At 36.8% G+C, this 15095-nt stretch overlaps 1 protein-coding gene across 9 annotated transcripts in view; it reads right to left on the reverse strand.

The window, feature by feature from the left end:
• The window catches only part of LOC105231402 (neuronal acetylcholine receptor subunit alpha-7), a 193922-nt gene that overhangs the window by 35994 nt on the left and 142833 nt on the right, over nt 1–15095 (reverse strand). For 7 of the 9 annotated variants that reach the window (XM_049454411.1, XM_049454405.1, XM_049454406.1 and 4 more), the window contains 2 exons: nt 4161–4205; nt 605–714 (listed from right to left, as the gene is read on the reverse strand). In XM_049454411.1, coding sequence (XP_049310368.1) covers nt 605–714; nt 4161–4205 — 155 coding nt within the window. The remainder of the gene's footprint in view (nt 1–604; nt 715–4160; nt 4206–15095) is intronic. The other 2 variants (XM_049454408.1, XM_049454413.1) reach the window with 1 other exon arrangement.

The raw sequence follows: 15095 nt of genomic DNA on the forward strand, positions 1-15095 counted from the left end.
CGACTGCCTAACATATATTTCGATTTTTTTTATTTGTGAAGGGTATTCTAGCTTCGGAGAAACCGAAACGATGATTTTTCTTGTTTTAACTTGCCTACCTAATGTTAACAGTGAGAATATGAACACAAGGAGATGAACACAATAAACCACTGATTATATACATGTATATGAAGTTGCAACGGCGAGCTTAGAGCCAAACTAAACAATGAAAAGAAGAAAATTACTGTAGTGACCTGCATTAAATGCTCAGGGACTTTAACGTGCCTGCAGGAATAAATAAAATAAGCTTTTGAATGGAGTAATCATCGCGCCCGGAGGACTAGTCACTGCAGCGCTGAAGGCAGCTCGGCAGATGCCACAAACAGCATTAGTGAGGGCAACAACTACAAACGCAAGAAGAGGCTTTTTTATTGTCTGCGGTCAGGACGAGAAGATAATGTAGGTCTGTTGGAATATTTTCGGATGTGTAAAACTCTATGTTTATATGCATTTGTATGCTTTTTCCGAAACATGTATGTCTTTTTTGGCTTTTTATGCTATATGACTCACTTGTAAAAGTAAGACAGCTTTTTTGTTGTTGTTAACACTAAAATAGTTTACTCACCTGTTGTACATGAGCACATCCGGTTTCCAAAGTCTGTGTGGGGGAATGCGGAGATCCCGTACACCGCCATACTCGCTTGAGTTCCAGCGCAAGTTCATATCATTCCATTCCTAAGTGGTAAAACAGAAGCGTTAAATTTTAAATATAGATGAAAAATTACTCTTAATTGTTTTCAAGAAACTTGTGAGATTGTTTTAGAGTTAAATCCATTCGAGTTTTAAAATAGATGAAAACATTTTAAAAACTATAACGGCGACTTGTTAATTTAAGTTAAAAACTTTCATTTAATAGATTTTACCATATTAACCAAATAAAATAGCAATCCTGCAGTTAATGTTTTTTACGACCGCCGCAGTGCTTACCGATGTATTGCACAGCAATTTCGCTCTAAAAAACAACAACAATAATCGAAAGCTTTTATTTAAGATTCGTTATGCCGGCCTAATTTTGGCAAACCGTTATTAATAGCGCAGCGTTGCATTGTTTGCTGCGCTAAAATGCAATTTCCTAAGTACATGTGTTGCCAGAAGTAATCACAGAGCATTTGGCGCAACCGCCAAATCATAAGCGGTATGCAAAGCGGACAAATTGCTTGAACGAACTTATGGAATATGGAAGGGAGAATAGCGCTTATGCAAGTACTCACTTTCAGGCGCTTTTAGCCACTAATTTAGATTTCAGCGACTGCATAGTATTAACATGTGAGCGGGTTCGACGAAGGCACTAATGCCATATGAATGATGCAGAGGAAAGAGAGAAATGCTTGAGGAGAGCCTTAAATGGGAACTTGGTCGAGAGACAAGTAGATGGCGACCAGCACTGCATTAGAGACGTGGTTATTTTCATGTTGTATTTTCTTCATTTGAAGAGCCTGCCGTGCCAGTTTTTGTTTATTTGGATCTAATTTTTATGTGCACAAATGGAAGCGGCTGCAAATAAATGATGGGGAGGCAAGTGATTGTGGAATTCTTGAATATACAGACACGCTCTTCTTCATCAGTGGGCAATCTGTGACAAATATGTGCATATTTCTACTATTGGGAACGGAAAAAGAGGTTTCCAATTTCCGCAAAAAGCAATTTTGGCAAAGCAAACGAAAATAAAGACTCGCCAATATGCTTGAACAAATAACCAGCGCTAGAACAATAGTCGAAAGAGACAAATTACAAGAAGGCAGTGCTGCAAGCTGAGTGACGGCAGGCATTTCATCGTGAGTTGTGGCAAAGGAGTAGCGGATGGTGACCGCAACAGAGAAACGTGACTTACAAACTATTACAAATGGAACCGGATGGTCTGCAAGGCGGACGAAAGTTCTAAAATTCCAAAAACGAGCGGCATCAACCACTGCGCCATATGTTTTGAGCACAAAACGAACAAAGCGACTTCGAGAATGTACAATATACATACAAGCAGGTATTTGAGAAGCTTTTTGGCACATGTGCCACATTTCGTTTAGCTTGTGTGCTATTTACACGCCATAATTCATAAATGAGTGATCGGTAATTGTGGAAATGTGAAGAAATGAGAACAAAATTACTGACATGATTGTTGTTGTCATTATGGGAATAATAAGGTAAATGGTTTCTAAGTGCGAATAGCTAAGTACGTCACACACAAACAAACTTACATCAATCATTCATGAGCAGTTACAATTACAAGCATACGTAAGTGACAAGCAATTAATGTCACTCATACGCACCGTCACACCGCCACTCCCACCCATACCCTTCAAATTAAAAATGCGCCTTTTTAAGTTCCAATTCAGTAACTGTATTTGCATTGGAAGGAGGATAGAGATTTAAAAGAACATAAATCTTGTTCCTAAGCGCCTGCTTGAGGGTGTGAGTGCATTAAATCCAACTTCATCATCAAATTTCGCTAAAAGCCGCTTAGCCGTTTAAGTGAATTGCAGATTTGTCGCTAGAATGTAATTGAAATTGTTTGAATGTTTCTCTCTTCGCTTCTTGAACTGTATTTTTCTGTTTGATGCACGTTTTGAGCACTTTCCCTTCTTGCTTTGGTATTGGATTGTCACTCTTCGTCATATCAAGGCGTACCAGGCGAGATGAGAAGTGAAGATTTGGACGCAAACGTCAGTTATACGTTTTTTTTTCTTTTTCTTTTTAAATTTTTTTGCCGTGCTTTGTTTCAAGTATTTGTCTGTCAGTTTAGCTTGTTCTCGAGGGTTTTGACATTTTTATTCTTTCTTTATAGAATAATATTGATTTTCATTATATATTAGTTGCACACGTTTACTTAGTCTGGATCCACTTTTTATCCAATATCTTATCTTTTATTCTCTTTGTTTATTACTACGACTTCTTTGATAAAATTTCCCCGGAGCAAAGGAAAATCTAGATTTAATCTGTAATTCTTACAGTTTTCTTCATGCTTTCGAATCACTAAGTTGGAGATTATTAGGTTTATTAAGTTCTCCCTTTTTTAATCAAAATGTAATTGGAAGTATTGCCTATAACTAGTTTAAATACCATTACGGTACATCTGCTCAGCTTGTGATGCAATCCAATAATCAAGTCAGAATCCGATGTCGTTTTGTAAGTGGACCATCTTACGAGCAAATATTAATCGGGCGGTGCAATATCTAGGAAATATGGCGGGTGGGTTAGGACTTGCCATTTAAGCGTTAACTTGTAGGGAGGCCGAACGTTGTTCTCCTGGTTTTGAGATCATAAAAAAGCAAGTTCCTTGTTTCTAAACCATTCCCTGCACATGTAGTCTCCTAGGAATGGCTTGACGGGTGACCCCCAATGGCAAAGTAAGCTCTTCTTGCACTTGACACGTATCCTTACTGAGCAACGTTTCCCTGATGGGTGTGGCATCGTTCATTTTTGGGTGAAATTTCGAGACCCGACCGGCCTTATAGTTTTCAACCAAATTTGGTACGTGACAGAGTGAGCAAAATCTATTGCATAACGTTCTGATGGCAGATTGCTCACCAGTAAAAATCACCAATATGAGAGTTTCGCCTGGTCATATGAAGGTAATTATTCAAGCGTTCAGCAATGAGTTTTGTTAGGCAAAAGAAAGGCGATAAATTTAGTGCACAAACTCATCAAATCACGCCCTAAGAAAGGAATAAACAGAAAGTGAAATGTCTTAAAGAACTCTGTGATAAATCGAATTCTAGGATTCAATATTGCCTCTTCCAAATATAAATTCCTATTTCTCCCGCCACTTGCACACAAATTATGTTTATTTGCTGTCTCTGCGCAAGTGTGTCCGTAATAGATGTTGACATCACTCCCTGGACAGACGATTTGCCGACGCTGAAGATTAATGCGTCTCTAATCGAACTATTTGACGCTCGGACATGTCCAGATTTGAATAAATTTGTATTCCGACTAGCAGTTTGTTTATTTTGCTGTGTTTTATTTACATAATGCTTCGTTATTTATTTGTTATTTTCGGCTTTTATTCATTTACGTTTGATTCGGTTTAGTTTCGTCTGACGAGTGTGAATGTGTGTAGTGGTATTTGTTATTGTAGGGTGTGACAATATTTATTGCATTTGCTGCTATTTTGATTCCCAACTTACCAATTTGAGCCAAATATTTGTTATTAGCAATTGATTCTTCTCATCCTGCAAAAAAAAGAGCACAAAAAAAGTATTCGTTAGTTTTGAGGATGGTATTGTCGATGGTATTTACAAATATGTGATAATATTTTCTTTAATATTTTAGTCTTAAGTTATAAAAAAATAGGTATTGATTATTTTTTGCAGACATTGGATGAGTCTTAAGTAAAGAGTAATCAAATGTTTATGTAATATGCATTACTGGAAATATATTAATCAAATTCTCGTAAAGCTACTCAGGAACCGCAATGCTCTCATTATTAAAACTCTCGTTAAGACAAGGAAATCATCGAGTTTGACCGTCATGTAAGCACTAGTTTGAGTGTCCAGAACTTAAAGATTAGAACTATTTTAACAAGTTAAAGCAAAAAAACCTCGTGGATTGAATTTCCATATGCGATTCGTTGCCATTTCTGAAGACGATGGTTGATGAAATGTTGGTTACCTAAAGTTAAGGGAAGGTGTTCAGTGGCATTGGCCGAGAATCGTCTACTCTTAGAATATCGTAATTTGGCAGTACAGTACAGATCCTACAATTGAACCGCCTGACGGCCATAATCGTTCAGGTCAGACCAATAAGAGAGGAAGTGTTTTCCATCTGGATAAATTACAGCATTCTACTTATACTAAATAAAAACTTCATTTTAATAGATGTCTTTTTACTAAACCTAATACTGTACACAATACACAATGATAAACAATATTTTTTTTTAATTTTTGCAACATGCCACTGACTGGCACGCACAAATTTAATAGTTCCACATAATTGTTAGTTTTTTCTACCAAAGCTTGCTGATTATCTATTTAATTAATCTTCAGGAAATTAAATTCCATGCTACTGAGTCATTCATAAAAAAATTTGTAAGTAACGCAGTTTTTATTTAAAGGGTGATCCATTTCGAATACTTTGTTTAAAGAAAAAACACAGAAATTTTAAATCTAATCGAGAATGTTTATTATCATTCCAAAGAACATTTGTTGTCATTATTTTTTGAAGATTATATCTTTTAAATGTGCCGCGACTAGGACTCAGATGATCCATTCATTGAGTCCGATTTTTGATGACTCGATCAAGCAGTGCGACTGATAACTAGCGAATTACAGGCGTGATGTTTTTCTAAGCGCCTGAATCGAAGCGGCATTGTCCGCCTAGACTTTAGACTCCTCACAAGAAAAGGACTAACGATGTGATAACAGATGATCTTGGTGTCCCATCGACCGTCCCAAAACGTGAAATTATCTGCTCATCAAAGTTCTGTTTCAATAAATCAATTGATTGAAGCGATCTGTGGGAAGTGGTACCGTCTTGTTGGAATTAAATATTGCTGGGATCATTAACTTCAATTTCAGGGACCAAATAGTCGGTTATCATGGCGCGATAACGGTCGCCATTGACTATTACGTTCATACTGGCATCGTTTTTGAAGAAATATGCACAAATGATTCCACCGTCCCCCAAACTACACCAAACCGTTGTTTTTTCTGATTGATATGGCAGCATTGGAATCTCTTCAGGTTATTCTTCATCCCAAATGTGACAATTTTGCTTGAGATAGGCCTGATCGCTGAACAAAATTGGGTTCAAAAACGTCGGACCTTCTTGGAACTTTTCTAGAGCACATGGAGCGAAGATATGTCGCTTGGGAAGGTCTAGCGGCTTGATTTCTAGCACGAGCCGTATTTTGTACTCTTTCAATTTAAGATCTCGATGTAAAATGCACCAAGTCCTTCTATAAGTCAGTCCGAGTTGCTACGAACGGCGCCGTATCGACTCTCCACGGTCTGCGTGTACACATTCAGCTTCGGCTACTATATTTTCTTCACTGCGCGCTGGACGAGGTTTATTCGGTCGAATATTATCTAATAAGGTATGCTGTGTCACATGATTGGTGATGATGTTACGAATAGTACACTCGGCATGACGATTTTATTGACTATATGTATATTAAATGAAGTGCGCGAAACAAATTCTGTTCAGAACGTGAATTTACGTCATAAAGTTGAACGATTTGTAAACGTTGTTCAGGACTAAGTCTTTCCTGCAGAAATGTCAACAATAACATGACAGTTTAACATGATTCACGCGTGATCTGTCACAAAAATGCTATCGAAAAAGTACCTCCGCTTGGATCACCCGTTACTTCTACCTAGATAAATTGCTTCAACTGCCGCACCAAAACCAGCGCAACATTCTAACTGGATTTTTTGCTAGATAATTATTCACATTTATATTTTGATTTGAAAATAACTATTTTTCCTTTAAAGTTAATATGTGTGTAAGTGGCTTTTGTTGTGTTGGGTTTTTGAGAACAAATTTAATTTAGTATTTCAAATTTTCCTTTGACAGCTTTTAAAGTAGAAAGTCATGCATGAAAACACAATAAAACTAAGGAAAAAATAAATATTTATAAAACTACAAAATTGTAGAGAGTACCTCCAAAAACCAGAATCACAAAACGACTGTGCAATTAGGCCGTAAATTAAGAACGACTAAAATGCTGAAGAGCACGAGATCACACATATACACTCACGTTCATACGGAATGTACGACATACAATATGGCAACCCTCGGACTTTGTGGCTAATTAGGGTTGCCACAATGATTTTCGCAAATAACCGGAAAATTTCGTCCGAAATTGTTTGTGCGCTTTTTGATTTGCTCGCAACTGAGTTGGCTCCCGCTGTTGTTATTGCATAAGGTCGGTGAATAATTGCGGCACAAAAATCGTTAACGTCAACAAAATTCGTTGCTGTAAAATGTTTGCAAATTGCCGCTTGTTGGTGTGCTGTAAATAAATAAACGCCAATAACAACAACATGCTCGTTTGCTTTGGTGTTGACAATGTTTTCACAAAACAGTAAATCTGCGCCTGCTTTGGGAATTCACACAGTTTCTGCTGCAGTTTGAGCCATTTAACGGAGTCCGATTCGCAAATTTTTATAAATTTTCTGGCTTCACTAATTTGACATCTGTTTAATTCAATTTGTCGCTTCGGGTTTCGTGTGCTGGCGGTGAAATTTGGTACAAATTTATGTAATTGCTGCGGTTGGTCATTCAAAAGTGTCAAAACGAAAATTGTATTATCTAATTACTTTAATCATATCACAGCCATGAATATGATTTCAATTGGAAATTAATTTGAATTTATAATTACGTAATTAATCACTGTTATGTGGTTGGACGTTGATATACATATCTTCATGCGAAATATAATATCAAATTCTTTGTAGGTCGAGATTTTAAATTTTCATTAAAAATGCGAGAATTGCTGGTTTGGTGAAGACAAATTTGTTGAAGTAGCATTCAGCATCGACGGGGATATGAGAGCAAATTGTTGTAGACTGCAGTTGTTGTTTCAAGATCTATGTAGGTACAGAAACAACCGACCGCCTGTGTAAGTTGAGCGGAAAATCCGCCATTACATGTCTACGTGTGTTGTGGCAACACATTTCATTTGCAACGCTACAACAAAAACAAATATGTCTTGACTTCATAAAGAAGAGCAAAATGTAACAAATTCTGAGCGAATAAATTTAAATGCAAATATGCCAAAAATGAAGAAGAGCGGAGGTCTCATGCAAGCAAAGCATTTGGCAGATATTTCATGCTGGTGTGCTCAACGAGTTTTGGGAAAAATTTAAAATTCATTTATCCAAACCACTCGCGTTGCCTTGAAGCACTGGTGAATTCTTGTCGCTTTTAAGATTCATTTTGGCCAAAATATTTTGTGATGCAAAGAAGTAAAGGAATTCCTTTCTCATGATACTGAGAATAATTTTGGGGTAAAGTGACAATGCTTTTGGACGCCTTACAACTCGAGTTTGTTTAGGATCCCATTTAAACATTGTTGTCGTTTTTAAATTAAAAGAGTTTGTTGAGGGAAAATAAAATTAATTTCCTAAGCGAGTGAGTATCTTTTTGCACAGTAACTTTTGGGAATTACGTTGCATTATTCCGCTTGCCTCTTTCCTATTTTCTTTTTGCTTAAAGTAATCAAGTAGCAATTAGCCGAAAGGGTTTACAGTTATTTATTATCTTCATTTAGTAAATTTTATGGTCTCTCTTTTGCCTTTATTTTCGCTTAACGCAATTATGAGATTGTGGTTTGCTATGTTGCTCCCATTCTTTTTATACTCTTTCAGCATGTTGCTACAGAGTATAATAGTTTTGTTCACATAACGGTGGTACGTATCACCTAAAACTAAGCGACACAAAAATGAGGTTATATATAGTATATATAAATGATCAGGATGATAAGATGAGTTGAAATCCGGCTGACTGTCTGTCTGTCCGTCCGTTCGTACAAGCTGTAATTTTAGTAAAAATTGAAATATTTTTATGAAACTTTATATGTAGGTTCCAAAAAAATGTTGAGTTCGTAGATGGGCATTTCCCTGAAAAACTTTTGCAGACAGTTTGAAAATGACTAAAATCGGACAATAACCCCGCCTACTTCCCATATAACAGCAAAAACTTCTAAAAGCGCGATAAATCAATAAATAAATGCGCCAGAGCCATAAAATTGTACGCCCAAGATGGGATGGCAGAACTCTTTACGAGCCGGTGTAAAAATTGAACGATGGGTGTGGCACCGCCCACTTTTTTGGTAAAATCACATATTTCGGGACCTGACCGAGCGATTTCGACTAAATTTGGTAGGTAACATTATTCTAACATAGTATGCCCATGTGTTACAAGTGGATCGGATGAGGTCCATGCTTCCTTTAGTCCATATATACCTAATATAATGATTTTCGAGCTTCCAGGTCATTTTATACCTCATACATCGGCCAACATGTGAGTTATCTCAATAAAAATGAGAAAGTGTTTTTTTTACTGATAACAGTCCATCGTTGTGCCTAAAGTAGATAAAATCGGGTCGACACTACCACTATATTTGCTTGGATTCCGATCTTCTAGTTAACGTTTTGTACCTTAAGGCATTCCCCTGGCTGTGACTCTTGCAAGTGCCAAGAGTATAAAAGGTACTGTTACACCCGAACTTAGCGCCTCCTTACTTGCTTTTATTATTGTTGTTGTTGTGGCGTGAAACTGTTCGGAAGTTGCATGACAAGTTTTTCAACACTTTTTCATTTGTGCTTCACCGTCGGCTTGCTCATTACATTTGTTATGCAACTCAACTCATTAGGGGCGCTCCGCTGCGTGAAACTAAAAACCGAGAAACGCCAACAAAACCAAGAATGAAATACTAGGAAAAAGGGAAAAATGCAATAAGTAGCATTTAATTCTGTTTTGAGCGCCAGCCACCACAATTGAAGTGATTATTTTTATTTTGGAAAGAAATTACTGCCGGCAAAACTCATTGCGTGGAATGCCAATAGCAAAATCTCCGCGCCAACTTTCATGCAATTTACTAACCAAAGTTAAATGAAAATTACAACAAAAACGCTACCTTTTTAGATCATTTTCTTATTATGCGCGTTTCCATGGTAATTAGCTGTGTGCCGCTTCATCTTTGTTTTTTTGGTGAGGCAACACGCCTACTTGCGCTGATGCTAGTTAGTTGACCGTTTCCCACATGAGACTTTAAAATGACTTATTTTGCGTGCTACAACACCATCATCAACAAAAGCAACAACTCAAATGATCGCTTGGATTGAAGCGTTGGTCGGTGCAGCGGGGCGTATGCGTAACTTCGGAATGCGTTTTGCCGGTGCTTCCTTAACATCTACCACAGCTGTTTGTTTGCTTGTGTCTGTCCGTACTTCTGTTTGTTTATTTTTGCTTCTGAAAGCGACGCGTGGTGTGGCAAAACTCGCATCAATGGCGACGAAAAGGTGCAAACGTTGAACATCGAGCATAGGCTTTCAAGTAGGTTAACACACACACATTTCACATCCATATTCCCATATATAATAAATTCGCTTCGTCACTACGCGTGTAGGGTCATTTCCGTTACACTGACCGTTGTGGTAGCGGAAGTGCGAGTAGATGGAACACCACCGGCTATGCAGAACCGCGTGCCGCTTGTCTGTGGCTTTGCTTTGCAGTTGGTTTATTTTGATTTTACGGCAGTTATAGCTGTTCCCATTGCCATTGGCGTTAGCGTCACTGTGGAACTTGTTATCGTTGGCACTGCGCAGCTGGGCCAGCAATAAAAACAAAGGCTGTTAAAACGATAGCAAAGCGGCTGATTGGTGGCATTCATTTGATTTTACTCGTACAAAGTGAAGCCTCCACAATTTTATGTAAAGTTCAGTTGGTTCTTTTAGCAATTGGAGAGTGACCGCATATGCAAAGGTGGATGCTTGTACCTACATTGATAACCGTTAACATTTAAAGTGGTACAGTGATCACAAACGGTTTTAAAGTCCAATCATTGAATGCAATTTAAACACACGAGAACTCCTTTTGGATACCGAATACTTAGTTAAATTTAAATACAGTTTCCGAAGCGCATTAGATAAGAAGGGTTTTCATGCAAATGAGATAGCTAGCGGTTGGTTAATAGTATGCATAAGTATACAAAATTCGTTTTTATTTGCTCATAGTGAGGAAACACTTGCAAAAATGTTTCCATTATATTCACACGTTAGTGAGATTGTCAGAAAATTTCCCCAAAAGTGGACATAGACAGCCCTAGGCATATTTTTAGTCCTTTTCTCCTTGTCTGAATGGAAAAAAACTTTTGTTAAATTTTGCTCAGTTTTCATTTTTAGTCTACATTCAAGTGTGAATAAACCAGTGTATGCCCATAAATAAACACATACAGGTCGGTGGTATTCCTTTATATGACTACCCAAAAAGGCTTAGCTAAAACATACAAAGTGTGAATTTGGCTTCAGCATTGTGTACACTAACACAAAGGAAAACCACAAAACAGGAAGCTGTGAAAGCGCAAAAATATAAAACTATGCAAAAAAGAAATTTCTTTATGTGGACCTCTCGGGTGTGTGTTTTAGGATCGGAACCTTATTCGCTCTATACTAGTCTGTTGACATGAAATGATATGAAAAGCATTTTTGCTTCTTATGACGCTCGGACGCCTGAAAATATGCTATGAAGGTATTTGATTTGGAATAAGAGAAAAAAAATTTCCAGAAAATAAGATAATTGAAGAAGCAACAACCACGATGTAAGACCAATCACATTATTTTAAAATGACAGCCCAGAATACCAGAAAATTTCAGAAACATTTACACTAGCCCTTTAGTGAGAGGAAAGAGGTAGAGTTGTGTCAGCATGAAAATGGACAAATGAATGTATGTGTTTCTGTGTTATTATTGCTGCTCCTATTCATGATAAAATTTTGTGCCTTTACAGCGCAGCTACAGCAGCTACAACTACACAAAAAAGTGCCTTTGACCAGTCAGAATAATGCAAAGCTCAGTTGGATACTGAAGCCGTGTATATTTCTTTTACATTAATAAAGCATATCGGAGTTTGCACAAAAAACGAAATGAGCTGGTATTAATGAGAATCAAACAAAATTCTGTAAAATAAGCTCTGCTCATGTGTATGAAGAAAAAAGTGGAAATTTGTGAGAATGCCTTATTTACAATGACTCTGGGAACAATCAGCCCTGTGCCTTAAACACACAAACAACCCTCCAATATATTTTTTATAAGCAAATACGAAATTAAATACATTCCAAGTATATATAAAAAGCAATCAGTTATAAATTCTTGTGTGAGTGTGCTAACATCAGCACACGTGTATACGTAAGCACGTGACATGGAATCAAGTTTGCTGCCGTTGACAGCTGTTGACATATTATCTTCAAAAATCAGAATAATTTTGTACATCGTTGTTTTGCTGTTATTAGAATATAGTACCCGTATGTTCGAGTAATTTGTCTAAGGCTTTGTAAACGCAAATTTGTAATGAAGATTATTTCATTGTTTTACCAGCGATAATTTAAGCAAAGCGAGTGTTGTGCGCCCAAAATATAATCATTATATAATCGATATTGGTATATCAACGATATTAACCTTAGATTATTTTTTCATATTCCTCTTAACTTCTACCATTCCACAGCACTAAGCTGTCCATGTGACCTTCGTTAGCATGAACTACGGCCTCTGAATATCGCCAGCAAGTTTTCCTTCAACGCCGAGTGTGGCTCCAACAAATTTGTCTTCAGCAAATCAGCAACCTTCGCTTCGCCTCACTGTGTTACACGCATGTGACCACAAAGCACACTTGAAGTGATATATGAACGAACACATATCTACGCACTTAACGGCATTTGTATGCCTGTCACGTGCTGCTTCTCAGTCTAGCAGCACATAGTGCGAAAGTCAAGAGGAAATCAGTGACTTTGAAATATTTTCATTCATTTTGTTTCCAAGTTTCTTCTATTCCCTCTCCACATACATTTAGCATTTACTTGTGCTTTTCATTCAATCTGGATCCTTTTAGTAATGTTCACGTGCCTCAGCCGCCTGGTGGACTTCAGACGCATCTTTATTAGCGTTTTACTTATCTTTTTATGACTGTACTCATACTCTGCTCTTCATTTGTATTTACAAAGTGTATGTGCACAGTGAAACATAGAAAATTATGGCGATGCTGCGCGAATAATTTCACGCCCCTGAGAAAATCTTTTGAATTTTAAGTAAGATGTATTAAATAAACATGCAGACAGACATGTATTCCATATTTGGATGCAAAATGAGAAGTTGTCAAATTTTAGCTTGAAAAAATTTAGCTTTTCCCGTGGAGGTTATTTTAAAATTAAAATTCTTAGAAATCGTCTACCGCTCGTTCTATAAAAATTTTATGATATTAATTGTAATTAATCAGGCTAGACATACTGGGTTTATATTTGCTTGATAATGTGCTGAAAAAGTTTAGATGAATTTAACTTAATCGCATAGATGCGAGTACCGCATTCTTTGCTAAAGATAGGTCAAAAGCATATGTTGAGTACCAATATACTCAATAAACTTAGTTTTGGATTAATAATACTCCTTTTTTTAGTGCTCATTTAATTTTGTACCGTTAAATTCGTTTTCAAAATATTTGGCATTTGAGCTGGCAGCGGCATTCACTCATTAACCAACTACTCGTTGTTGGGTTCAAACCGTTTCCCTCCGCTCTATTATCAATGCAGTTAAGTGGATTTTTGTGTAAATTGCTGAAATATTGGCACAATTTGAATCATCATATGCTATTTTGATGCGCTCGGAGAAAGGCTTAGCCAACAGCAAGTATAAAGACAATTTGTAGGCGTGACAATTTTTCACTTTTTGATAGAAAGTGTGTGGGCAGTCATTGAATGGAAATAATGAAGTTGAAAAGGCTCATTTGCTTTACATGTTTGTAATTCAAAATAAACATTTTGAGTGAAGTATAGTAAGAATGGACTTTAAGTTCATTGAAGAGAGTACTTTCGGTATGAAATATATGAAAATTTGCAATGATTGGCAATAAAAGCGGCACCATCAATCTGCGCAAAGCGTTGCGACACAAATCTGGTTTTTGGAAATAAAATCGAGATTAGCGTGCTTAGAAACATCTGCAGTAAATATCCATTAAGCGAATTGTTTGTGTACGTGACGGTGTCGATTGACAGCAAACATAGTATATACACTTACACTTTAACACTCCTCCACATACCTCACTTTTGGATTGTCATCGTGAGAGCTGATCGGAGCGGGTGAGAAGTAAGTAGGGTGTACCCCGCATTCCTTCCACAGATGTCTTTGCATGTAAATATGTGTATATTTATCAACAAAGGTGTAGTTTCCATTTATCACTAACTTACGTCCCTTTCTTGTAGCATAATGCACATCGAATATTATTGCGAGAATTTATAAAACTTATAAGCACGTTTATTTGCGTCCACATTTTTACAAGTACTATGCATAATGAATAAATCGGCGGATAGTAAAAAGGGTTTAAAGTGATAATAAATAGAAAATATAATTAGCGGCAGCCATTCTGGCATCGAGCGCTCATTTTATATAACATAAATAAATTACTCCCAGCAAACGGAAGACATATGCAGAGAGTAAGCTCATATTGCTCTGTGTGAGTGTTGTGAAGGATGTGCTGACACGGAAAACGGTACGGAAAAGCGAATGGCACGTTGTTAATTAGTAATTTTTCGTTGCTTTAGGCTGTTGATCACAGTCAACATAGCAACAAATCAATTGTTGAGAAAAAACTTAATTAGTCCTTGGCAGTTTTATAAATACCTGTTCATAAAAATATTTTTGCAATATTTTATTTCATATTTTTATCAACAATATTAAATTTTTGTACTCTTGCAACATGTTGCTACAGATTATAACACTTTGGTTCACCTAACCTTGTTCTTTGTATCACCTAAAATTAATCGAGTTAGATATAGAGTTATGTTTATATAAATGATTGCTGAGTTTTGAGAAAGATTAACAGGATCAGGGCGCAAAAATGGGCGATATCAGACTACAACCACGCCTACTTCCCATATTTTTTAAATTCTACTTAAATCTTCCACTTTAGAGTATGGCACCTTATGATCAAAAATTGTTCAAAAACTATTAAAGCCCCTAGATTCCGAATGGTTGGACCCCAGTATCTCTAGTTGACTTTTTACCGCAAATATCGATCGATGTGACATGTAAATAGTATGCGGTATTGATAAAATAGATAAAATTGGGTCAATACTACCCCCAACTCCCATATACTGGATATGTAAAATGATTTTCGTTTTTCTAACAAACCTTATGTCGAATAAGGATCCTCTGGATTACATTTTGCACCTTAAGATATATTCCTGCAAGTTGCAATAGTATAAAATGTACGGTTGCACTTGAACTTTGCCCTTCCATGCTTAAATAATTCATTTACAGGCTTTCATAATAGTTGCGAAATTGCCATGAAACTGAATACGAATTGGTTAGCAGTGATTCATTGCCAAAAACTCATCTTAAGACATGTTTACA

The sequence above is a fragment of the Bactrocera dorsalis genome, chromosome 4 (assembly GCF_023373825.1).
Source record: "Bactrocera dorsalis isolate Fly_Bdor chromosome 4, ASM2337382v1, whole genome shotgun sequence".
NCBI classification, from domain to species: domain Eukaryota; kingdom Metazoa; phylum Arthropoda; class Insecta; order Diptera; family Tephritidae; genus Bactrocera; species Bactrocera dorsalis.